This window comes from Micropterus dolomieu, linkage group LG18 (genome assembly GCF_021292245.1).
Source record: "Micropterus dolomieu isolate WLL.071019.BEF.003 ecotype Adirondacks linkage group LG18, ASM2129224v1, whole genome shotgun sequence".
NCBI lineage: Eukaryota > Metazoa > Chordata > Actinopteri > Centrarchiformes > Centrarchidae > Micropterus > Micropterus dolomieu.
The window spans coordinates 20,094,986-20,121,737 of NC_060167.1; the positions used below are offsets into that span (position 1 = coordinate 20,094,986).

The 26,752-nt window shown below is 39.2% G+C and overlaps 2 protein-coding genes across 8 annotated transcripts in view; one reads left to right on the forward strand and one right to left on the reverse strand.

The window, feature by feature from the left end:
• Positions 1-853: 853 nt before the first annotated feature.
• LOC123986947 (myosin heavy chain, fast skeletal muscle-like) lies at positions 854-12,201 on the forward strand. Of its 6 annotated transcripts, XM_046075397.1 has the most exons (39): positions 854-1,057; positions 1,436-1,579; positions 1,661-1,817; positions 2,098-2,125; positions 2,372-2,483; positions 2,604-2,696; positions 2,776-2,839; positions 2,925-3,023; positions 3,118-3,221; positions 3,323-3,461; positions 3,567-3,685; positions 3,816-3,965; positions 4,075-4,245; positions 4,335-4,641; positions 4,743-4,813; positions 4,903-4,990; positions 5,116-5,233; positions 5,321-5,444; positions 5,555-5,691; positions 5,821-6,076; positions 6,176-6,418; positions 6,518-6,694; positions 7,237-7,382; positions 7,476-7,566; positions 7,649-8,038; positions 8,132-8,258; positions 8,645-8,763; positions 8,849-9,045; positions 9,133-9,316; positions 9,400-9,565; positions 9,710-9,834; positions 10,081-10,389; positions 10,483-10,686; positions 10,778-10,903; positions 11,055-11,225; positions 11,321-11,425; positions 11,515-11,610; positions 11,810-11,941; positions 12,181-12,201. In XM_046075397.1, exons 1-39 carry the CDS (start codon positions 854-856, stop codon positions 12,199-12,201), a joined length of 5,814 nt encoding a protein of 1,937 aa, XP_045931353.1. The 6 variants fall into 6 exon arrangements, with proteins under 6 accessions (XP_045931353.1, XP_045931347.1, XP_045931349.1 ...); XM_046075391.1 differs by lacking the exon at positions 12,181-12,201 and having other exon boundaries at positions 854-1,086; positions 1,438-1,579; positions 4,746-4,813; positions 11,810-11,956; XM_046075393.1 differs by lacking the exon at positions 12,181-12,201 and having other exon boundaries at positions 854-1,086; positions 1,444-1,579; positions 4,746-4,813; positions 11,810-11,956.
• Positions 12,202-20,800: 8,599 nt separating this feature from the next.
• The window catches only part of cacna2d2b (calcium channel, voltage-dependent, alpha 2/delta subunit 2b), a 46,075-nt gene continuing 40,123 nt past the window's right edge, over positions 20,801-26,752 (reverse strand). For both annotated transcript variants that reach the window (XM_046029143.1, XM_046029144.1), the window contains 4 exons: positions 26,124-26,247; positions 25,914-26,023; positions 25,713-25,795; positions 20,801-24,315 (listed from right to left, as the gene is read on the reverse strand). In XM_046029143.1, the coding sequence (XP_045885099.1) occupies positions 24,220-24,315; positions 25,713-25,795; positions 25,914-26,023; positions 26,124-26,247 (413 nt within the window). In that variant the 3' untranslated portion in view covers positions 20,801-24,219. The remainder of the gene's footprint in view (positions 24,316-25,712; positions 25,796-25,913; positions 26,024-26,123; positions 26,248-26,752) is intronic.

A 26,752-nucleotide genomic window follows, 5' to 3' on the forward strand; every position in this document is an offset into this window, starting at 1 on the left:
AGAGAGCGTAAAAGTACATGACCAAATAAAGCAAGTCATTTATGCTGAGTGAACACTGATCTCTCTATATAAGACAGGAGGCTGGACGGCCCCAAGGACTGACAGCCGACCAGTCAAGGTGAGTGAGTCAGTCTTTTATTAGCAGGAAGAAAACCAGCAGCTTAATGAACAATGCAGGGCATGACCACTTATTGCCAGACACTATAAAGTGAATACAGAAGTGTTGTGTTTATGCCAGGACTTCAGTGTACAGTAAGTTCATTTTTTATTTGAAATAGTTTAATTATAGTAATTTAAACTATTTGTTTCTTTTCTCAGAGCCCTCATTAAACAATCAATATCTGTTCTTCTGAGTGAAGGGAGGAAGGTAATTATTTTTTTCACCAGTGTTTCAATAACATGTATATTAAAGCATAACCTTGTGTGGAATGGTTAACAAATCAATTAACATAGCTCATTGCATCTTTCTTCATTAATGATGGCTGCATCAATAATTAGAAAAAGAAATTATCACTTTTGCTTAGTGGTGTCTGATACTTTTTAACAAGGATTTAGTAGCACATGTAAAACGTCATCACATCAACAAAGATAATGTACAGTTAGTGGACAATTTAACAATGATGTCACTCTGTTACAAACTAATTTTAGGTTTTGTGTTTAACAAGTAAAATATACCATTGTCCATTTTTTTCTGTTCTTCATTTGAGTGGAACGTTCATCACAACATTAACAGCATTTCCCCTTTATTCAGTAGTGAAGTACCAGCATGAGTGAAGGTGTCAAGCAGAGAGCAAAGAATGACTGGAATAACTGACTGCTGACTCTTTTTACTTACTTGCAGTAAAGGGTCACCATGAGTGGAGACGCGGAAATGGAGTGTTTTGGCCCGGCGGCCCTGTACCTCCGGAAACCAGAGAGAGAAAGAATTGAAGCTCAGAACAGTCCCTTTGATGCTAAAACAGCGTTCTTTGTGGCTGAACCCAAAGAGATGTACCTTAAGGGGAAACTTATTAAGAGAGAGGGCGGCAAAGCCACCGTGGAGACTCTCTGTGGAAAGGTGAATAAGAAAATGTTACACAGTTCTGAATGAATTTATAGTACAAATCACATTTTAATGTCCCAGTGAAAACTGCTCGTGTACAAACACAAGTCTGTGTGGCAGACTGTGTTCCTCTGTGTTTTATTTTTATGTTTCAATCTGACGAACACAATTCATTTTAAAAAGCTTTTGTTACAGAACTATGTTCAGCACTATAATGGATCTATCTTTGCACTAAACTCTAAAGGGAAGGTATATAGATTTTAAACAGATTTTTTTTGTGGTTTTATAAATCACAAACTCTGGCTGTAACACAAATAACAATGCATACTGACCATCTCACTCTTATCACCAGTCTGCTGTCAAAACTGTGTGTTGTTTCGGCCCTTGTAACAGACCCTCACTGTAAAAGAAGATGAAATCTTCCCCATGAACCCTCCAAAGTTTGATAAGATTGAGGACATGGCCATGATGACCCACCTCAGCGAGCCTTCTGTGCTGTATAACCTCAAAGAGCGCTATGCAGCATGGATGATCTACGTGAGTTTGAACCGCTCATCGGTAGATGACACACAACTACAGGACTATATGTATTAATAAAAATCCTCTTTATCTCCACAGACCTACTCAGGGCTGTTCTGTGTCACTGTGAACCCGTACAAGTGGCTCCCAGTGTATGACTCCATTGTAGTGGCAGGATACAGAGGAAAAAAGAGGATTGAGGCTCCACCCCACATCTTCTCCATCTCAGACAACGCCTACCAGTTCATGCTCACTGGTGTGTGGGAAATGTGGAGCAACTTTGCATTTTTTAAATGCAATATCACAATCGTTTGAGAAGAAAGCAACAATTACAGTGTGAACTTAAAATCGTATCTTGTGAAACCTATCGAGCATGTAGCAGCTAAAAGAAAGTCATTTTTAAAACATATTGACATTATAAGATGTTTAAAACCTCACATCATGGTGTACATTTTTAGAAATTGTTAGACTAAATAATGTAAACAAACTTACCAATTATGTAAATAATGTAAAAATATCTTACTTTTTTTTAACAGACCGCGATAATCAGTCCATCCTTATCACGTAAGTTTGCCAATTTTACAAATGATTCACCGAACTTACAGTAATCCTGAAATCATCATAACTGCATATTGAAGAAAAGTTTTGGCATGCTATATTTTTTTAACATAAATGAAACAACATACAGTAATACTGAGTGGACAGTATACACTGCACTACAAGTCTGAACAAGAGCTTCTTCCAATGTTTGTTCGGTTCACCTACAACAAGATGTTTCTGGTGCTTATTAACCTGTTTTTATTCTTAAAGTGGTGAATCCGGTGCAGGAAAGACTGTCAACACTAAACGTGTCATCCAGTACTTTGCGACAATCGCAGTGTCTGGAGGGAAGAAATCAGAACCTGTTGCTGGAAAAATGAAGGTAAATGAACACATCTGCTGTGTGTCAACCACACTGACATAGACATACTGTATGTTATCTTGGACTATCTGGTGTTATGCACTCATTTTTGTTTCCCCCTGGCTTTCTGTCTGAATGAAGGGGTCTCTGGAAGATCAAATCATTGCAGCCAATCCCCTTCTGGAGGCTTATGGTAATGCAAAAACTGTGAGGAATGACAACTCATCCCGCTTTGTAAGTGTTTGTTAACCTGAGTCTTTTAAAACAACATCAGAATGCAATAAGTCATAATTTTATGACTTCTTTTGAATAGGGTAAATTCATCAGAATTCATTTTGGAACAACTGGGAAGCTGGCCTCAGCAGACATTGAAACATGTAAGGCTATAAATGTTAAAACAGATACCTCAGTTTATACCTTCAGCTAATTGAACTGACTAGTGTCTAACTGTGTGATCGACAGATCTGCTGGAGAAGTCTCGAGTGACGTTCCAGCTGTCTGCTGAGAGGAGCTACCACATCTTCTATCAGCTCATGACAGGCCACAAACCTGAGCTGATAGGTGAGAGATGTTTTATTTTTAAAGGTTATTCATTATCTGCTGCGTAGTGTATATTTGTGTACAAAAATTAACCACGTGTGCTTTATTTTGTCAGAGGCTCTGCTCATCACCACCAACCCGTATGACTATCCCATGATCAGTCAGGGTGAAATCACTGTCAAGAGTATCGATGACACTGAGGAGTTCATCGCCACAGATGTAAGAAAATGATCACATCTACATCCTACAAAACCTGTATGCACTTAGGAATGTGTTTCTTGAGTGCAGAACATGACTTTATATTCTTTGAATACTCACAGACGGCCATTGATATCCTGGGCTTCACTGCAGAAGAGAAAATGAGTATGTACAAGCTGACTGGAGCTGTGATGCATCATGGAGCCATGAAGTTCAAGCAGAAGCAGCGTGAAGAGCAGGCTGAGCCTGATGGCACTGAGGGTGTGTTGCACACTGCTTTATTTTCATTTATTAACAGCAGTAGTTTTGAAAACTAGTGAATTTTGTATTATTTATTAAATTACATCTTATCTCTCTTTTTTTCAGTTGCTGATAAAATCTCCTACCTCATGGGCCTGAACTCAGCTGACCTACTGAAGGCACTGTGCTACCCACGGGTGAAAGTCGGAAATGAGTTTGTGACTAAGGGTCAGACTGTGCCTCAGGTAAAATGTTCACTTCCAGAACAGTCTTGTGAATCATAACTATACAGCCTGAATAATCTGAATCATTTTAATTGTTCATTCTTACAACATCCTATTTAATATTTTATCGTTGTTGCATTTGTAAAATCAGGTCAACAATTCCGTCATGGCTCTCTGCAAGTCTGTCTATGAGAAAATGTTCTTGTGGATGGTCGTCAGAATCAATGAGATGCTGGACACAAAGCAGCCCAGAAGCTTTTTCATCGGCGTCCTGGATATTGCTGGGTTTGAAATTTTTGATGTACGTATTATGCCTGGATGATGCTACATAATCTGATGCAGCTTCATTTAAAGCTGTTAGCTAATGTTACTTAAGGCCTTTGCTGACCTTTTATATCTTATTTTTTCAGTACAACAGCTTGGAGCAGCTGTGCATCAACTTCACCAATGAAAAACTGCAACAGTTTTTCAACCACCACATGTTTGTTCTGGAACAAGAAGAGTACAAGAAAGAGGGAATTGAATGGGAGTTCATTGACTTTGGCATGGACTTGGCTGCCTGCATTGAGCTTATAGAGAAGGTGAGTGACATGATTTATATTCAAAAACACAAACACAAATCTGATGACTTGAAAACTTTTCTTCTAAATAATCCATTTCTTCACGACAGCCAATGGGCATCTTCTCCATCCTTGAAGAGGAGTGCATGTTCCCCAAGGCTACAGACGTCACCTTCAAGAACAAACTGTATGACCAGCATCTTGGTAAAACCAAGTCCTTTGAGAAGCCAAAGCCAGCCAAAGGCAAAGCTGAGGCTCACTTTTCTCTGGTGCACTATGCTGGCACTGTTGACTACAACATCACCGGATGGCTCGACAAAAACAAGGACCCCCTGAACGACTCAGTGGTTCAGCTCTACCAGAAGTCTTCAGTCAAGCTGCTGGCCTTCCTGTATGCATCCCATGCCTCAGCAGAAGGTACATACTGTTACCTGTCTCATTATGAGACATTAACAATTGCACATGCATTACTTGGGTTGACTTTAAACATTCCATTGTAATTGTTGTTCCACTGACAGCAGAGGGTGGCAGCAAGAAGGGTGGCAAGAAGAAGGGTGGTTCCTTCCAGACTGTGTCTGCATTGTTCAGGGTAAGATGATGATGACAGACTGACTTGTGTACTTCATTGCACTAATTTAGTGTCATTTGCAAATTGTTGTATTTCCTTTAATTCTTTAGGAAAATTTGGGCAAGCTGATGACCAATTTGAGGAGCACACATCCTCATTTTGTGCGCTGCCTCATTCCCAATGAATCAAAGACACCAGGTATGTGCTCCTTGTCTCAATATTGATGGTTAACAAAGAAAGTCAAAGAAAATTTATCTATTATAGTGATTTGAACATTTCTTGTATAATTTTACAAATCATGTTGCTATAATAATATATCATAGGTCTCATGGAGAACTTCCTGGTCATCCACCAGCTGAGGTGTAATGGTGTGCTGGAAGGTATCAGAATCTGCAGAAAGGGCTTCCCCAGCAGAATCCTCTACGGTGACTTCAAGCAGAGGTAGCAGAAATCTAATCTTGAAAGTCATTTAAAGTGTTGATCATCTTCAAGCTACTGTGTCTAACTGAATGGAAACTTTACTTTTAGATACAAAGTATTGAACGCTAGTGTCATCCCTGAGGGACAGTTCATTGACAACAAGAAGGCCTCAGAGAAACTACTGGGATCCATCGACGTGGACCACACTCAGTACAAGTTTGGCCACACTAAGGTAGAGTAAGAAAATGCTTCCTTGGACAAGGCTGTTTGTAAAGAGGTATAAGATGAACTATCATCAATAATTAATCATTTTAAAACTAACTAATTAAAATTATTTCTCAGGTGTTCTTCAAAGCTGGTTTGCTGGGAACTCTGGAGGAGATGAGAGATGAGAAACTGGCTGCGCTCGTCACAATGACTCAGGCCCTCTGCAGAGGTTTTCTCATGAGACGCGAGTTTGTGAAAATGATGGAGAGGAGGTATGTGTCTGTCTGCTACTGATGTTGTCTAAATTTGTATAAGTTTGTATAATTGTAAAGTGTATGTTTAAGGTCTTTACTCTTACAATAATGATTTTCTAACTCCATTTTTTCTTTGATTTTCATCAGAGAGGCCATTTACGCTGTCCAGTACAACATCCGCTCATTCATGAATGTTAAAACCTGGCCATGGATGAAGCTGTACTTCAAGATTAAGCCTCTTCTGAAGAGTGCAGAGACTGAAAAAGAGATGGCGCACATGAAAGAGAACTTTGAAAAGACCAAAGAGGAGCTAGCAAAGGCTCTGGCCAAGAAGAAAGAACTGGAGGAGAAGATGGTTTCTCTGCTGCAGGAGAAGAATGACTTGTTGTTGCAAGTGCAGTCTGTAAGTTGGATCATCACACTGCATGTGCATGTCTACTAAATATCCAATATCAAATGACTATTTTGGCAATGATGTGAACCTGTTTGCACTGACTTTTAGGAAAGTGAAAACCTCAGTGATGCAGAGGAAAGGTGTGAGGGGCTCATTAAAGCAAAAATCCAGCTTGAGGCCAAACTCAAAGAGACGGCTGAGAGACTGGAGGATGAGGAAGAGATGAATGCTGAGCTGACCGCAAAGAAGAGGAAGCTGGAGGACGAGTGCTCTGAGTTGAAGAAAGACATTGATGACTTGGAGCTAACCCTGGCCAAAGTGGAAAAGGAGAAACATGCCACTGAGAACAAGGTTCATGTCCCTCATTTCAGATTACTAAACTGTAAATAAATAAATAAATTGAAATAAATGATCAAATATTAAATGATTTTATTTATAATAACTATTTAGGTTAAAAACCTGGTTGAGGAAATGACATCTCAAGATGAGACCATTGTCAAGCTGACCAAAGAGAAGAAAGCCCTCCAAGAGGCCCATCAGCAGACCCTTGATGATCTGCAGGCAGAGGAGGACAAAGTCAACACTCTGACGAAAGCCAAGACCAAGCTGGAGCAGCAAGTGGACGATGTGAGTAATCTACATTTAAAAACAACAGTCGAACTTGCTAATAAAACAGCAAAAATCTATAATTTAAAGTTGCTATTATTGTGACTTACGGTTTAATACTACAGTGTTTGCTACCCCCAGAATTCTTGGGGGTAGCAAACACTGACTTGAATACTGTCAGAAATACAATAAAACAGCTGTAGTAGTTTTTCACACATCAGCAGGACACAGTAAAGTTACCTTGAAAGTTACCTTGAAGAAAGTGAGTACCTTTCTTCTTCCTTGATTCCCTCCAATGTTTAAAATTGATCTGCAAAAATGACAAAAAATGAGTTTCGAGTCTTGTTTTGTAGACACATTTCGATAATCGACTGCGGTTAATGCTTTCTTAAAATAGTAAACACTGAACGCACATGCACGCCTGGTCTCCTGTGATCACTTGCTTGCAAATTAAAGCAAGGGAATGGTGGAATAAATGGCTGTAGCAGAAAAACAGCCGAATATAAACATCATCAAAAATTGAGTTTGATTTTCTGAATTATAACTTTCTATTTCGTTGACAGCTTGAAGGTTCCCTGGAGCAGGAAAAGAAGCTCCGTATGGACCTTGAACGAGCAAAAAGGAAGCTTGAAGGAGATTTGAAACTGGCCCAGGAATCCTTAATGGATCTAGAGAATGACAAGCAGCAGTCTGACGAGAAAATAAAAAAGTAAGATTAAATTAAAAAAAACGGCATCATGAGAGGTACTATTAATAAATTAAATGCAACTTTAATACACTAAATTCATTCTGTCCCCTTCAGGAAGGACTTTGAGATAAGCCAGCTCCTCAGTAAGATTGAGGATGAGCAGTCTCTTGGAATCCAGCTACAGAAAAAGATAAAGGAACTACAGGTATAAGTGGAAGCATTAGTCAAAATCAATAGGAACATTCAAATATCTTGAACAATTTTCAGCACAACTTTGTGTGTTTCAGGCTCGTATTGAGGAACTGGAGGAAGAGATTGAGGCTGAGCGTGCTGCTCGGGCCAAAGTGGAGAAGCAGAGGTCTGATCTCTCCAGGGAACTTGAGGAGATCAGCGAGAGGCTCGAAGAAGCTGGTGGAGCAACATCTGCTCAGATCGAGATGAACAAGAAGCGCGAGGCTGAGTTTCAAAAGCTGCGTCGGGATCTGGAAGAGTCCACCCTGCAGCACGAGGCCACCGCTGCAGCTCTCCGCAAGAAGCAGGCTGACAGCGTGGCAGAGCTGGGAGAACAGATTGATAACCTCCAGAGAGTCAAACAGAAACTGGAGAAAGAGAAAAGTGAATACAAGATGGAGATCGATGACCTCACAAGCAATATGGAGGGTATCTCCAAGTCAAAGGTGAGAGAGCTACATTTTCATACAGTGAGCAAAAATTAATGGTGATATTTTTATATCATTTATATAATACATATGTATGTTTTCTTTTTCCAGACAAACCTTGAAAAGCTGTGCAGGACATTAGAAGATCAACTGAGTGAGCTCAAATCCAAGAATGATGAAAATGTTCGTCAGCTAAACGACATCAGTACACAGAAAGCAAGACTTCAAACTGAAATTGGTATGAATATTATTTGCATTATTCTGCAAATATTGGGCTCCTACACTAGGAACCAAATCTATGTCATAATATTTAACCACTCAAATATACTAAAGTCCCCTGTGTGAGGCTTAGCAAACTAGTAACTCACCCTATTCTTTTTCACATTATTTTACAACCCTATTCCTTTCCCCTCTCTTTCTTCTACCTAAATTTAAGATTTTGTTGCACATTGAACAGCATCAGCATGTGACACTAGCTGCAAACCTGTAAAATCTCTTCCACATGATGGCCAAGGAGCAAAACCTTTCTTGCATGATAATTTGTACATACTGTACATACATGATTAAGTTAGCTGTTGCAATTTTGTTCTGATGTGCATTAAGTCAATTCATATCTTTGATTAGGTGAAACTTCTCGTCAGCTGGAGGAGAAAGAAGCTCTTGTTTCTCAGCTGACAAGAGGCAAGCAGGCTTACACTCAGCAGATTGAGGAGTTGAAGAGGCACATAGAGGAGGAAGTTAAGGTAACAGTCAGCAGAATAATCACAGAGGAAAAGGCCACCAGACAATTGGTATCAAATGTTAATCAGGTGCTCATTTGGATCATAGGCCAAGAACGCCCTGGCTCATGCTGTTCAATCGGCTCGTCATGACTGTGACCTGCTCAGAGAGCAGTATGAGGAGGAGCAGGAGGCCAAGTCTGAGCTGCAGCGGGCAATGTCCAAGGCCAACAGCGAGGTGGCTCAATGGAGAGCCAAATACGAGACAGATGCCATTCAGCGCACTGAGGAGCTTGAGGAAGCCAAGTAATGAACAGTTCTGATATCACACTGTTTCCACATGCATTGATTCTGTAAATCATCATAAAAACTGTTTACTGTATGTCTTAACAGGAAAAAGCTTGCCCAGCGTCTTCAGGATGCAGAGGAATCCATCGAGGCTGTGAACGCAAAATGTGCCTCTCTGGAAAAGACAAAACAGAGATTGCTGGGTGAAGTGGAGGACCTGATGATCGATGTGGAGAGAGCTAACACTGTGGCTGCTAACCTCGACAAGAAGCAAAGGAACTTTGACAAGGTTCGACACTTCTGTATAAACACATGGTTTCGACTAGTAACACGAGTTGACAAAAAACACTCAGTTGTTTATGGTACGTTCAGGTTCTTGCAGAGTGGAAGCAGAAGTATGAGGAGAGCCAGGCAGATCTGGAGGGAGCTCAGAAGGAGGCTCGTTCTCTCAGCACTGAGATGTTCAAGCTGAAAAATTCATATGAAGAAGCTCTGGACAACCTGGAGACCCTGAAGAGGGAGAACAAGAACCTGCAACGTAAGACAATTGATTCTGTTTATTGAGGCATTGACCCCAACTGATATGCCCTCCCAAACACCAAGTCAACGTATCTGAAATATCTCTATTACTTTACGTTGCTTAATATTCTAAAATGTATACTTTATAAATCTGCTCCAACAGAGGAGATCTCAGATCTGACTGAACAACTTGGTGAGACCGGAAAGACAATTCATGAGCTGGAGAAGGGAAAGAAGACAGTGGAAACTGAGAAGACAGAGATCCAGACTGCTCTGGAGGAAGCAGAGGTAAAACTGAATCATCGGTGATTATAGCTTATAGTGACAGTGGCAGTAGAACTACCTTACTGTTTCTGCTGTAGCTGTGAGCCCGTTTTAAAACATTAGCTGAGCTTTAGGGCCCACCTGTGTGAGCCTCATCTTGTGAATGTGTTGGGCTTGACACCTCTTCAGTGTGACTCAGCCTCAGCTTTTGTATTTTTAATGAAGGAACTGCTTTGTGCTCTAGTTGTAAAAGCTCACACTTGTTCACAGGCTACCCTGGAGCACGAGGAATCCAAGATCCTCCGCATTCAGCTAGAGCTCACCCAAGTCAAGAGTGAAATTGACAGAAAGATTGCAGAGAAGGATGAGGAGATTGAGCAGATCAAGAGGAACAGCCAGAGAGTGATTGAGTCCATGCAGAGCACTTTGGATGCTGAGATCAGGAGCAGGAACGATGCCCTGAGAATCAAGAAGAAGATGGAGGGGGACCTCAATGAGATGGAGGTTCAGCTGAGCCACGCCAACCGCCAGGCAGCTGAAGCCCAGAAACAGCTGAGGAACGTGCAGGGACAGCTTAAGGTACAGCTACTGAAGGATTTGTGGAAGAGCATCTTGCTTTAAAAAGTAGCTGAAAGTGTTTGCTGATACATCTGTCAATGTTTAACATTTCAGGATGCCCAGCTGCATCTTGATGAAGCCATTAGAGGTCAAGAAGACATGAGGGAGCAGGTTGCGATGGTGGAGCGCAGGAACAACCTGATGCTGGCTGAGATCGAGGAGCTGAGAGTCGCACTGGAGCAGACGGAGAGAGGTCGCAAAGTGGCTGAACAAGAGCTGGTTGATGCCAGCGAGCGTGTGGGGCTGCTGCACTCTCAGGTATCAGCTCAAAGGCTGACAAACAAGAATATAAACTTTGTTCTTCTGTAATTCAACACATGCAAATTCATTTTTTCTTCTTTAAAAACAGAATACCAGCCTCATCAACACCAAGAAGAAGTTGGAAGCTGACCTTGTCCAGATCCAAGGTGAAGTGGAAGATTCTGTCCAGGAAGCAAGAAACGCTGAAGAAAAGGCCAAGAAGGCCATCACTGATGTGAGTCTCCTGACAAATTTCTATGTAACTGAACACTAAGCATAGTGCATAATATGTCAGTGCAAAACATCTTACTTTAGGCCTAGACGTCTTGAAACATTAGACTGCAATACGATTATATCCTAAAATGTAAAATTCAACAACACTTCAGGCTGCCATGATGGCAGAAGAGCTGAAGAAGGAGCAGGACACAAGTTCTCATTTGGAGAGGATGAAGAAGAACCTGGAGGTGACAGTGAAGGACCTGCAGCATCGCCTTGATGAAGCTGAGAATCTGGCCATGAAGGGCGGCAAGAAGCAGCTCCAGAAACTGGAGGCTAGGGTAAAGAAGAATCTCATTGACAACCTCATCTCTATTTTTGTTTTAATGTTAAAATCTGGCCCTTCCAGTAATAGCGCACATTGTTCATATTTCAGGTGCGTGAGCTTGAGGCTGAAGTTGAAGCTGAGCAGAGACGAGGAGCCGATGCAGTCAAAGGTGTTCGTAAATATGAGAGAAGAGTGAAGGAGCTCACCTATCAGGTAGGCTTTTTTTTCTCCCTATTGATTGTGCAGCTGTCTGAAAAAGGTGCAAATGGATTGAAGCAATCATGAATCCATGGAAATTGCAGACTGAGGAGGACAAGAAGAATATTGCCCGACTTCAGGATCTGGTGGACAAGCTGCAGCTGAAAGTGAAGGCCTACAAGAGGCAGTCTGAGGAGGCTGTGAGTCAGAAACTTGTTATAACCTTTTCACTGTGTTGTGTCAAATAAAGTTGCACGAAGGAAACAGAAATATACAACCTTACTCTTCTTTTAAGTCTGTAAAATGTCTGACAGTAAAAAATAAAATGTATTACCAGAATCTGTAAATCTCTGTATTCTCGGTCTTGATGGATATTTACTCGAGTGTTGAATTTCACAGGAGGAGCAGGCCAACACTCACCTGTCCAGGTACAGGAAGGTGCAGCATGAGATGGAGGAAGCTCAGGAGCGAGCTGACATTGCCGAGTCTCAGGTCAACAAGCTGAGGGCAAAGAGTCGGGAAATTGGAAAAGTAAGTAATTCATAAAACTCAGGCAGTTCAAGTAGTTATTGTTAATCTTACAGGAAAACAACATGATTGATTTTATGAGCTAATGCATCCGTACGCTGACTGTTTTTATTTTCATTCCATTTGGATTTCAAATGGATGAAGTTAAAGCTACGCACATGTTGCATGATAAAATAGTTTCTCAGTCCTGCAAAGTTTACTGTCATTCATTATTTTTTCTTTCCATTTTCTGTCCATTTTAGGGAAAGGAGGCTGAAGAATAATCTGCGACCTCTTTGAGAGACACAAAGGAGAATCATAAAATATGATTTCTTTTCATTGAACTGCTGATTAAAAATTGCAGATCTATATGAAATAAATTATGTTGCCAGTCTGCTGCCTCAAAATGTGTATTTTCACAACAAAAACAAAAGCACCGCCACTTGGTTTATGGAAGAGAAAAGTGCAGGCTGGATTTCTTGATACAGCTGGAGACTAAAACAAACGTATTATGGTATTATGGTTATTATGGTACTGTTTGAGTTTGGGTGCCTGCATCTACAAATCTTCCTCACTTAAGCACAATTTGCCATCAGTAGCCATGTTTTGACAAAAAGCACATTCTTCTTTTTTCATGTAATATATTAATTATTCAAAGGAAATCTTGTTGAAGAGGTACACACACCAGTGTTGCCATTGTCACAAAGCATTCACATGGAAACAACTGCATATCAGTCATGAGACAGAACCAACAACTAGTAAACAAATACAAGTAAATAACCATCTGAGTTACCAACCTACTGCCGAGAAACAATTGCAGAAACATCAGTTCTGCAGTGAATGAGGCCTGAAGGGAATAGTTAGACATTTAGGAAAATATGCTCATTTGCTCTTATGCTACTCTACTGTCCGTTCTTCACTGTGGGTGACAAATAATATAGTGAAATTATAATATTTAGAAAATTTAGTCATTGTTTCCTATTTGTTCTTGAATACATGGCTGCCTCAGTGATCATCTGTCTCATGTGATGAACAAACAAACATGTTTCGTGTTGTGAAAGGTCATTCATGAGGGATTCTCTCCCATTTTCCTCTTTTAGCTCAGTAATAGGATATATTGACTTTGCAAAGAGTGCCAATGAATGATCCATATCAACTGTAGCCCTTGGGACAGTACAGTGACACAGGGGGCTGCTGTACTCGACCATGACCATGAGTTTGAATACAGCAAAACACACTGCAATCTGATCTATCATAGAAACAGGAAACATGTTTAACCTAAAGAGCTTAAAGCAATACTTTTACATTTTGGAGAATATTCTTTTTCGCTTTTTAGAGAGAGAGAGAGAGAGAGAGAGAGAGAGAGAGAGAGAGAGAGAGAGAGAGAGAGAGAGAGAGAGAGAAGACACACACACACACACACACATGCTTACTGTTTTGTTTATTTATTTTATTTTTAATATTTTTTTATTTTTTTAACACACGCACACACACGCTTACTGTTTTATTTATTTACTTTATTTTAATTTTTAATATATATATATATATATTTTATTTTATTTTTTTTAACACAAACACACATTGTTCTTATGTAGTATGTATGCTTTGGCAATATTGTTGTTACACATTCATGCCAATAAAGCTAATTTGAATTTGAATTGAGAGAGAGAGAGAGAGAGAGAGAGAGAGAGAGAGAGAGAGAGAGAGAGAGAGAGAGAGAGAGAGAGAGAGAGAGAGAGAGAGAGTTTGGTTAGAAGATAACTACCACTTATTCCTATCTGTTAAATTTGACACTACAGCTTAGCATTGCACAAAGACTGGAAGCAGAGGGAAACGGCTAGCCAGGTTCTGTCCAGTAGTAGCAAAATCCACCTAGAAGCACCTCTAAAGCTCACTAAGTAACACTTTATATGTCAGTTATTTAACTTGTATAAAACCTGAAGTGTAAAAATGACACATTGTGGTTTTACTGGTGCCAAATGCCTGTGCATCCTGGCCAGACGCAGTAGCTTCTTGTGGTCATGTCGTCACCATGACGTTGCCAGGGATAAATATTCTTGCAAATGTCTCATGGTGATGAATTTAAAATATACATCTTCATCATAATCACATACCTGAACAGGGTTTCTCTCACCTTGACCGCTGGGCAGGTCTGCCTGTGATGAAGTGCTCGTCCTGCACAGTAGTGAAAGTTCAGTGCACACTTTTAACAACACAATCAGACTTTCATGGCAGTAATCTGAAAAGTAACATTATAAATTGGGAGTCAAGTGGGAGTAAAGAGGTGGCATGTTTTGCTTGTTGCATCGTTGCTCTTCCTAACAGCAGAGAAGAAAAACAAGTCACACAAATCCTTTAGGGAAAAGCAGTACTGAGCTCTTCCTCTTTGTGGAGCCATTTCATTAATAGTGTGACAAATTACCTTTCTTTCTCCCACCACTAAACTCCTGCACGTTTGCTCCTGAAGTTGTGGCACCAAACACGACATCTTATTACCATGTTATTTTCTTACTGCACACACAGGAGGCAGTTGGGTATTTTACAAGTAGCCTATTTGTGTAGTTCAATTTTGTATTTTGATCTTTTTTACTTCCATATAAATATCAACGCACAGCTAAGTATGGTATATTACAGTAGTATTTTTCTGACTCAGAATGACTCAGAAAGGTTAAATTCTGCTCAGAGACCCTCACAAGTAGCCTTAGTTCACTCATGTATCTTATCATAAATAACTCCTAAAAAGGTTCAAAGCCATTAGTTACTTCCAGTATTGTAGTAGTTATTAAAAGTATAAAATGTATCATAATTTTAAAACTCACAACCTGCTGAAATCATTTTACAATCTTGAAAAGAAATATGCTCTCTTACAAACCTGTAAAGCAGAAACATTCAATCATCATTGTCAATTGCTCGACTATAAAATCTTCTGGACACAACATCTTATGCTACAGAAGATTCTAGTTCTCCTATTTGATAAATTATAATTAAAAGTAGTTTTACCCATGCGGAAGTCATAGCCTACACCAATCCTCTTCTCTGTTGTTCTCTGAACGCTTCATCTGTTCAGTGTCTCTGTTGTTCAGTTTATGAGAGACAAGCCTCTGAGGTCTGCTGGTCATACCTCACATGAGGCATTTCAAAATGACAATAGGATTCAAACTGCTTTGCCAAACACTGATGGTATGATTTCATAGCTAAATCAGACTGTGTATTTCTCTTTAAGCCACATAACCAGGCACTATGCCTGCTGGATAGAGAGTTATCACATAATCCAAACACTACTGAGAGCAGCTGGCCTGCAGGACTGTTGGTGAATCAGAGGAGCCAAAACATCCCACAACCCCCCATCCAAAGCTTTTTGTGTCTGTGGCCAGCGACGTATCATCTTTCCTCTGAAGACCTCAGCTTACCGTTTGATGTCTTTACTGACTGACATTATGAGCAAATGCTCATGACGAACCATACAAGCAGCTTGACCCTTGGATATCTTTTCTGGTTCTCACCAAGCCGCCCAAAACTCATATTTTAATCCTTGACAGCTGACACAGAGACAAAGTCTCTCTGCATTAGATAATGGAAACATACAGGAGTTACACAGTAGCTTCAGTTCAGGTCACTGTATTGTGAACCTGCAGTAAAGTGCCAGGACATAGTTGACTTCCTGAGAATCTCACCTACTTACCTTCAAACATTTATAAGCAAAATGGAATGTTTTCTCACTTGTTTGTCTAGTGGTTAAGGAGTCCAGAGGGCAAGGGTCACTTTTGATCTTAATAACGCCACATTTCTTTTGCTACTGTGATCAAAAACATCCAACTGTCCATGTATCATATCTAGAAATACAGACATCTGTTAAAATGCCATGGAGGAACACAGTAAAGAGCTCCAACATATTTTCATATGTCAATAGAAAAGGATTCCCCAACAGTTTTAATAATCAATAATAATTTAAGTAATTTATCAAGCTAAACATGTTAGAAACATTATCTAGCTCTGTAAAGATTTGCTGCTTCTCTCTGTTTTATATAACTGTAAACTGAATATCTTTGAGGTTTTCACTGTAAGTAGAACAAATTAACAATGTGAAGACATCACGCTGTTGGGAACCTGTGATGGGCATTGTTCACAATTTTCTGGCCTATTATTGGCTAAACAGTTGAAGGGAAAAAATAATCGAAAGATTAATAAATAATAAATAAAATTAAAAATTACTAAAGTTTCTGAAAAATGAGTTCATGTTTATGAATTGCATACTATATGCTTTGTTGATGCCTGAAGAAGATTCTTCTTTTCATCTGGCAAAACAAGTTAAAAATTTTTTAGTGCACTGCAGGAGGTAACCAGCTATTTTACCTGTTTTTATTACCTGCAGCCAAAACTAGTCACTAGATAGGCCTCCTTGTCTTATAACATAAAATCATTGCACTGTTATGAGTCAATATGTTGGAGCATTTTGTTTTTTGTTTTGAGTCATTCCTTTACTTCTTAATTTCTACTGGGCTGAGGAGAGCAAATGAGAGATTAGTCTGAAATAACATAAAAAAGATAATATTTGTCTAATTAATGTAACAGTGTATAGTAGCAGTATTAAACGAGGTGGAGTCATCATTTCGCCTGCCACACAGGTTATTAAGGCTAAGCCTTCACCGGGTAAAGTGATTTGGACTATAAATGAGATTAAGTGTAATTAAGTAGACTGTAGTTTATTAAATGTAGAATGTGTGAAAGAACAGTGACTGATTCAGTGAAAGTGAAGTGAAAAATATCAATAGCATTTAATCACCAAAGATATAAACATTTAAATATCCATTTTGTAATGTGACTGACAAAATCTTTACAAAGTTAGCCTTCATCTTCTGCTGACTGCTTCACATCGTCTGTACAAAAAATGAGGTGGCATTGGAGACTGGCACAAAGAGAGAGGAAACTGTCCAAAGTAAACGACAACATCGGCAAAATGAAAAGCAAAGTTACAGCAAAAACACTGACATTCTTATTTTTTGATACTCGGTAAATAAAAAGGACAAAGACTTACAGTATGTATCTTTTTTTCTCTGCTTTGCAATTTTCTTGTTAACTGCTTTGTGCACCAAAAGAAGCATCAAACACATTCGATTCCTTTCTGTTCAACACAAATCTTATTCACAATACCCAAATAAATAAACAAATAAAAGAATACATAATCAAATGAAATAAGCAACACTTAAATCTATTTCATAAACAAAGTGAATTAATAAAAGGGGTGTCCCCACACATGCCACTGCCTTGTTTGTTTTATAGCCTTTAAATGCATAAATCATTTCCATTTGATGTCACTTTTTTCCTAAATAAATGACAAAAGTTTAATCAGGCAGTATGTTGCTCGTAACTCTAAATACCTCTGTGCTTTTACTTGCCGTAGAGACCTAAATTGCAAACACTGACAGTTATTGTAGGCTTCACTGAAGTCAAACTTTCAGCTTCGTTTGTTTACACACAGCAAAGAGCTCTGAGGCCTCAGAAGGCGCCCTGGCTTCTCCCCATAGTGCTGGAGAGCTGGATGTGGACAGGAATGTAAAATATCCATCAGACTATGTACACAAATCTGTAAATTGTTCAAAATATCATGCAAATAAATACCGGTAATTCAAAACAAAACTACAACACTGACCTCAACAGTAGTAATATATTGTAGGCTATAAAGAGTTTCACAAAATGTCTTTCCTTCAATGTACACCAGTATTGTTTGAATAATGCAATACGACCAAAAATGAATACAGCAGGTCTCAGAATAAAAGCTGGGTTTTTTTTGTTCATTTCTTTTTTTAAAGCAGTGTTTTTGCTGAGGTCTCCAAACAGTGTTGAGCTTCACTCTGTTTCTCCGGGTCCCCCACCATGCTCGGGTACAGCAGAGAAATGGAGAACAGTAGGTATACTGTACATAAACATTCACTCGTTTCAGTCAGTCCTAATGGAAAAGTATATGTTTCCAACAGGCTTCAAATATAGAATATACAGTGTGCCAATGGGACGAAGTAAAATCTATGAAAATGGACAGTGTCTGTGCTTTGATTCGAGGCTGAACCACAGTGTAGAGATAAACGACATGTAGCAGACGGGCAGCAGGGTTGGTTCACGTTGCTTTGACGAACATCTCTCCACGAGAAGGCAGGAGTGGAGGCCAGCTGCTCGACATGCCTCTGTTGTGCTCTTTCACAACTGTGCTGTGCTCCTTTCATAAGTTCATGAAGCGCATCCTTTTCTTCCCTGACGAGAAGTCCATTTAGAGTTGAACCATTGCAACCCTTTAAATTTAACCATGTCTTTCACAGGGCCTGCAGGATGAACGTCCACACGTCTAAGATACAAATGTTCCTGCCATCCTAAATGAGTGCAACAAAGGCACTGCAGGGTGGAACTCCAGGCAGACGGAGAAAAACAGCATTTTACAAATGTTATGTCGAAAAAGCTTGTAAAAAATGTCCCAGATTAATGTGACAGATCAAATGGTAACACAAAAAGACACCTGGGGCTGATGAATCACTGTGGGAAATTGTTTTCGAGATTTTATCATGTATAACTTCTAAAGAAGACAGTGATACATTGTTAAGTTACAAAGTCTAGAATTCAACTTACTTAAAGTGACTCCAAAGGTGTTCAGCAGTTAAAATTTTGAACTGAACAATATGAGAGAAAAAAAAATGTGTTGAAAAAACACATCAGACACAAATTATTATCGTGAGTAGAGTAGGGCTCCCACGATTAGTCGTAATCGATGACGTCGACTATAAAAATTCGTCGACGTGAAATTTAATTCTCGACGCATCGTTATAGATGCCGTTTAAGGGAGAGATAACAATCTTCATACTAGGAACATTTGTGGTTTATTTCAAACTGCAATACACTACAGGAAGTGCTGGGGGCAGTATCGCTTCCACTGTCTGCCATGACTGCTTCACCGTAAAACTACTCACGAAGAAGAAAGTTTCACGTGAGAAGCAGAAAGAAGCGGAGAAAGAGGCGAACACCAGAGCGGCTTTTGTTTTTAATTTTGTACACTATACAATCTCTAATTGGGCTACACTTGTGAGCGGTTTTGAGTCGAGAAATCAACTGTGTTAGAACTTGAATATTGGCAGTTAATCGAAAATGTGCTCAAACGTTTTCGGGGTTGAGAAGCTCCACAAGTGCCCGCGAGGTTAACGGTGGCAGCCGGCCGGCCAGTCGGGCCACAGAGCCCTCTGGTCCCAGTTACTCAGACCACTGCAGCAGCAACAACAGAGCTGCATTTATTTGTGGCGGCCCGCCACAATATCAACGCTGGCCGCCACATACTGATTTTGTTTTGATTTTATTTTACTAGGCCTACTTAAAATCCTATTTGATTGCAGATGAGCGCCGTAGCGCACACGCGCAGCACATCCTCTCGCTCGTATGTCTCAAACACCGCAGCACAAATCTGTCCAACACAACGCTGGCAATGTCGAGACCCAGCTTTGAAAAAAGTAAATCAAGGAATATCTGTCTCTTGATGCAGCCTACAGAACATTCTCCACTAAGTTACTACCTAAAACTTATAAGCACTTTTGAAAAATAAACTACAGAAGTAGTATGAAAGGGGACTGTTTCTTTATTGTTCGAAATAGACATTAGTGTACAGTTGTGGTTATAGTACTTGCTTTTAATTTGCTTTTATTTTATATAGTTCCAAAGCAAAAATCTTTGTTAAACAGTTAAAAGTTTTAAAGTTAGTATAAATCAGTGAATTATAGGAGTAGCCTACGCTGTCTTGTCTTCCCTGGTTTCCCCCTGGCGTTGATACTGGTGTTCATTCTGAATAGTAAACCTCATTCACTTAATGGTAAGGTTAGCTAGTTAGGCTGTGTGTTAAGAGATCAGTTGGCTAGTTCACTTGAAAGATATTTAATTAGTTAAATGGGTTAATTAGGGTTAGGTAGTGACAAAAATAATCGTGACTAGTGACTAATCGAATAAATAATTAACAGATTTGTCGACCAAGAAAATAGTCATTAGTAGTAGAGATTTTTATGTTAAGGGGTTGTTTAATACAGCACAATAATCATACAGGCTGTGACCTTGTTTGTACAATTTGTCAGATGGAGAGTTTAGTGAAAACAACCTGCTAACTGTATGCCTTACAACCACATTGCTTTATAAATAAAATATAACAGTCAGCCATAACCTTATGACCACTGACAGGGGAAGTGAGTAACAGTAATTATCTGGTTACCATTGCACACATTAGTGTGTGGGACATATTAAGTAGCAACATTTTGGCCCCAAAGTTGATGTGTTAGAAGCAAGAAATATGGTCAAACTTATGGAATTGAGCAACTTTGACAAGGCCAAATTGTGACGGCTTAAGACTGGGTCAGATCATGCCCACAACTGCAGCTCTTGTGGGGCGTTCTCGGTCTGCAGTGGTCAGTACCTATCAAAAGTGGTCCAAGGAAAGAAAAGCAGGAAATGGCGACAGTGTCACGGTGAGCCAAGGCTCATTGATGCATGTGGGGAGGGAAGGGTGGGCCGATCCAACAGACTAGCTACTGCAAGTCAAATTGCTGAAAAAGTTAATGCTGGTTCTGATAGAAAGACGTCAGGACACACATTGCATACACAGAGGAGTCCATGCCTTGATGGGTCACAGCTGTTTTGGTGGCAGAGGGAGACCAGCAGGTGTTCTTAATGTTATGGCTGATTGGTGTATGTTAAAGCAGTGTTCGGCAATAGGCAGGCCCACCAGCAATAATTTCTGGCCTTGATAGATTGCTTTGATAGCAGAAAAATAAAAAATGATTAATAATGATAGCGGCTGGTGCTGAAATAGATCTCAGTCATGACAACTACAGTTACTCACTTGCCTCCAAAATAAAAGTGCGAGAATGTTTTTTGCAGCAATGTTTTATGTCAATTTGTTTAACAAGGGAGATAAAAAAAAATATCTGCAGTTATTTGGAATCAATCTTACCGCGCAGTAGTACTGTGCTAAACATGCACAGGATTAGCCTGTATGAGGATTTGAAATAATTTCACTTTGTTCTGGGCCGTCATTTAACGGCTTGAAAAAAATTTGGCATCTAGTGTAGATATAGATAGTGGAAGTTACAGTCACAAGTAGTATAGCTGCAGGCGGCCACGGAGGAGAAGTCTGACACGTGCGTTGCGCAGACAGATGAGACAAGACCCACACTGATAAAATGAGTCAAATTAAATAAATTGTATGTAACAGATAATGATTTTCCAACTGTTACATAAGCACAGTCGTCGTGTTTTTTCCTAATGACAAACCGGTGACTTCATGAACAAAAATAATAAATTTCAGTGTTGAGTTTTGATTTTCATGTGTTAGGATTTTGCTGTTTGACACTGAATGTACTAATGTACTTGTAACCACGCTCTGGGAAACTGAAGGGCAATTTTTTTTTATTTCAACTACTAATCATTGAATAATAGAGATAACAATAATAATTGGTTAGTTGCATCCCTAATATATGTTGCATGTATTATTTCTTTGTTATGGGGTTAATGTTTAACATGCATACAATACTGGACAGACACAAACTGTGACAAAACTGCTAAAAGTCTTACAGCTTCATAATTTTGTACAAACTTGAATCAGATGTCAACATCATGACGCCTTATGCATGATAAAAATGAAAACATTCTGCCACAGCGAATCATCACTTTCAGTGTGACATCGGGGGAATCTCAACAGAGCGCCAAAAAGCATCACATACTGATAAAATATTGATTACACAGAAAGCTGTTCAAAGCTACATTCCCCATACAGAAGCATACACAAGTGCATAAATTCAGGTTTGACAAATAGTGGCGATACAAGATATAAAAAAAAGGGACAGAGAGCTTCCCTTTAACCAACAACTGATGTAATGCGCCTAAAAACATGTCAGCTACACACTGACACCTGCACATGTTTTGTGCTATAACACTATAGATAACACAGAATGTCAATTACTTCAAATCTAAATTTAATGAGAAATTGATGGTCATGATAATTACTGCTAGAATAAAGCAAACTATTATCAGTATAGTGGTTTAGTGCAAAACAGCAGTATTGCACTAAACCACTGAAGTGGTTTTTTGGAGGATTCACTACTACATTATTGTAACAAAATCACTGTTAACATTTGATACGACCGTATGTTTCTGTCTGATTTTACACCTTTAATCAATTCATATCAACTGGAAGCACATCAAGTTCATGCCAAGCCTCTGTGGAAGCATTTGAACAAAACAAACCTTGCCTTTAACAATCCTTGAATCAATGAAACTACACGGACACTTCATCACTGATATGTGTTATGAAAAGTCACAAAATCTTGCTGGAGGTCTGACACGGGTATTTCTCATCATACTTTTCTCATCTGTTGTCTTATAAATGAAAATGCTCTAAGAAAAATATTTTTAGGGGGGAAAAATACTTCTCATCTAAATTCTGTCTGAAATAACGATTTAAGAGACAGAGCGTACTTGAGACAGCAGAGGGAGGTCATTCTGGGTCGTTGTCATCTATGATGGAATTTATAGTCCTGAAACTGTCTGGCAAAGGTCAGAGGTGGATTGAAAGACACTGAAGTGAATTTGAGGTTAAGGCCTGGATCTACTATCATGTAAAAACTGCTGTAGGTGCAGGAGCTCCTTCATGTGCAAAGATATTTACTAGGACTGGACATGCAAATGAAACCTGGCATAGACAATCCATTTTAATTTTCACAAAGCCAACAAAAACAGAAGATGCCAGGAGCAGCGGCGTCTGAGCAAATTATATGAGGGAGCCTGAATTGTGGAGCTCAACCAGCAGCAGGTTCTGTCTATTTCTTTCCATGTTCATTCGGTTATGTAAATACTTTCTATAGCTTTACCCAGCAGTTGTATGGAAACTTTAAACCATAGTTAACCAACAGTTAACTATTTAGGTGGGCCTCATCAAAGGAGCCACAGTGACAATGAAAAATCTAAAAACTCAGAATAATGTCTCTACAAAGTTGTTTTGCCAATCACAGAGCTCTTCTGGATAATACCCGGTCATGTGGTGGCATGTGCAGCGTTGTATTTTCAGTGATGACAAGTAACTATGTACATTTACTCAAGTACTATACTTGGGTACAGTGTTGAGGTTGCTTGTACTTTACTTGAGTAATCCCATTTTATCTCCTAAAAGGTAACCTGTGGAGTTTTGACCACTAGCAGCGCTATGGAGCAATGAAAACAGTGGGTCCCTGTTGGAAACCCCAATGGTTTCACTCTATTCCAACGATCCACAGGTGGCACGCAGTAAGGCGCCACAAAATGCTGCAATACGTCAGAAAATGTTGGGAAGAAGACTGCTATCAAGTAAATATGGGTGTAAACAAAGCAGTTTCAGTTTTTTATGTGGTAGGAAATGCATTCAACAAGTGTTTCGGGTGAGAAACTAATTGTAAACAGAAACTTTGTTTGCTAGAAACATCCACAGAGCACCTTTAATTCTTAAATATTTAACTTTTTACTCCACGAGATTTATCAGACAAGTAGTTACTTTTCATTTTTTCACAGAAAACCTATGCTGAGTTTTTAAAATGACTGTTATTGATAAAACTACCCAACGGTGTATAAAGTACTGAAGGTTAGCTCTATCTTGATTAGCTACAACATTTAAATGCTCCTACATGTTAATGCATAACTAATATTAATCTGATAATATAATTATTGATATGTTGATGTAACACCTAGGGTCCATTCTGCTGTCAAATGAGTATTTATGCTTTTAAGTAAATTTTGTTGCTAATACTTGTATTTCCACAGATTGGTATTGCTAAAAATATCTGAGTACCTTCCACCACTGTGTTTTTACCACAAACCAAATAGACTGAGTTTTTAGATCTTTTATAATTTCACTACCACAATCCCACCTAAAGTTGTGAGTTCCAGCTGAGTGGTTATTTATTGGCCCGTTAAAAGTACATTTCAGCTGCCTCCCTGACTTTTTGGTGTTTACATGGCTGATCCTGTGTGCAAAAATGTTAAACATGCTTGTCCTAGTTTAAGTAGCATGCACACTCAACACATTCTCTTCCTATATTTTGCACTCAAGCCCTGGAACACCAACAAATGCATAAGCAATAAGGCATAAAACACTAAGAGCTTATCCACTTTTGTTTTTTTACCCAAGCACAAATGTGCTATGGGACGTTTGTAGATCAAAAACGAAGAATTTTGCAGTTGCTGTTTGATCTGACCTTCAGTAGATCCGAGCCTAAACCCAAAGAGATGAAAGATGTCAGTTAGAGTGTTTGAACGTGTCAGAGATGAAAAAGAGGCAGAATAAGCTGAATAAAGAGAAGGACTCCTATGGAGGACTGCAGAGCATGACCCCGTCCGCACTCTGACGTGTTTTCCTGCAATGAGAGTTAACAATAAATCCAGAGCAAATGATTCATCATTAGTGTATTGACATTGGAATTTGTGCCTCATATCTAAGCGTGAAAAGGGACATTTTTAAGCACATAAACTTTCTTTTGCAAGCAAATAAATTATATCTTGAGGAAAAATTATTATTGTGGAAAGAGTAATTTAATTTGCACAGACAATGTTCTGTGTACATTTATTTTCGTGTTTACTATTATCCACCCAAACACGCAATAATGACCACTGTCACTCAGTTTGAATCATTTGTTCTCTCTCAAAAGGTTTGACTGACTTACACAGCAAAATTGGGAGTATGTTGGTTGTTTTTTCTCCAATGGTGTTATGGTTGGGTTATACTCAAAAAGAGGTACACTGTGCTGTCCGACCAACGTGAGTTGTTCCGAACAGCCACCCTGGGAGGCAGAGTGAAAAACTGGTCATCAAAGAGAGAGGGTGGTTTTCATGCTTTCTTTAAATATGGGGATAACATGGCACATTTTCAGTTTCTCCTGAAAGAAATTAATAGTCTCCATAGTTCACATAAAAAGTGGAAAAAAAGTAGTTGTGTAAGGATGAAAAACGAGAGCTGGAGAGAGAAGTTTAAACCCTGGCTCTTTTCTCACCTCTGTACAGTTGGCCAATCACTGCGTGAAGTGGGCGTAAATGCCAGATAGTTGTTTCAGAAAGTTATAGAAATTGTTGGACGCAGTCTCCAACCCCAATTCCAATGGCGTGCGGGGAGTGGGTTTCCGAAGCTATTCAACTGTTCAAAAAGTCGTTCTAATGAAGCATAATGGCAGCTTTCAGAAGGGACGCACTTTGGGCTAGCTATCTTGGTAGGTAGTTAGCTAACTTATGCCAGATAAGCAGTAGCTAAGTAAGCTAGTTGGCTAACTTGATAATTGCCAGCTGCACAATAGTGTGCTTTAAAATTCGAGGTAGCACCCTATGTTTAAGAAATTATATTAAATATATTAAATTCAGTGGTACAGTGAAAGTTATTTTTGAAGGAACTTCATAAATGAGTATAATGCCTTGGTTGTGTACAGTAGATGGAATCATCAAGTTAGCAAAACTAGCTTAGTTAACTACTGTATAGCTAGCTGTGATTAACCAGCCACAAACCAAGATAGTTGGGTAGAGAGACTAACCTACAAGTAGAATTTCATAAAGTGGGAGTGCACAGAGAGATCATTATATGCTTATGTAGATAATACTTACAAATACACACAATAAGTGAATACAAATTGATTTTTGTATTTTAAAAGCAGTACTTTTTCTACAAAATATAGTCAATATGCTTATAAAAATATATTTCTGTGCTCAAAATGTCTCATGCTCAGAATTGAGGCACAAATATAATTCCATACATAGTGTATCTACTCACTAAGGCACTGTAGTCAAAGCAGGAAGTCGGGCCTTTACGATATCGTGCGTTGCTCAGTACTTCGCATGGATTCTCCTCCTGAACTGTTTATTTTTAGTTAAATTAAGTAACACTGAATTTACTTGCCACACAAGATCGATAAGATTTCCACCGTCAGCAAAAACGAAAGCACCGCAGAGTGTGTGAGCATGAAAAGGATACACTCTGTCCTGACCTGTGTCAATCTCTCTATCTCACATGAGCTGCAGGGGAGCGTCTCGGCGACCACAAAGAGGAGGTTGGTGTTTTCTATCCGCTTTGCATGGAACAGCCTACAGGAGACAGTGACGGATATTTAGTTGACTTCTTACAGTGTGTATAGTCCACGTATGAGAGCACAAACACATTCTGCTGACACTCTGAAAAACACACCGTGAGCAGTTTCCACAGTCCTGCAGCACGTTGTAAGAGTTGGTGGTGTTTGTGAAGTAGAACTGGCTTTGGATGGTCACACAGCTGCTTTCCTTTGTCTCAAAACCTTCAACAAGGACATCATCTAGACCACAAACACATTAAAGTTTAGCATTTTATTTAAGGTAGTAATATAATAATATAATTCCCAAAGCTCATTTTTGTTTTTGAACTGAGACTAATTTGGTTTAAACTGATTTTCGCCCAGATTTTATATACAGGCGCTGGTCATATAATTAGAATAGCATCAAAAAGTTGATTTATTTCAGTAATGCCATTCAAAAAGTGAAACTTGTATAATGTATACATTCATTCCACACAGACTGATATATTTCAAGCGTTCATTCCTTTTAATTTTGATGATTATAACTGACAACTAATGAAAACCCCAAAATCAGTATCTCAGAAAATTAGAATATTGTGAAAAGGTTCAATATTGAAGACACCTGGTGCCACACTCTAATCAGCTAATTAACTCAAAACACCTGCAAAGGCCTTTAAATGGTCTCTCAGTCTAGTTCTGTAGGCTACACAATCATGGGGAAGACTGCTGACTTGACAGCTGTCCAAAAGACAACCATTGACACCTT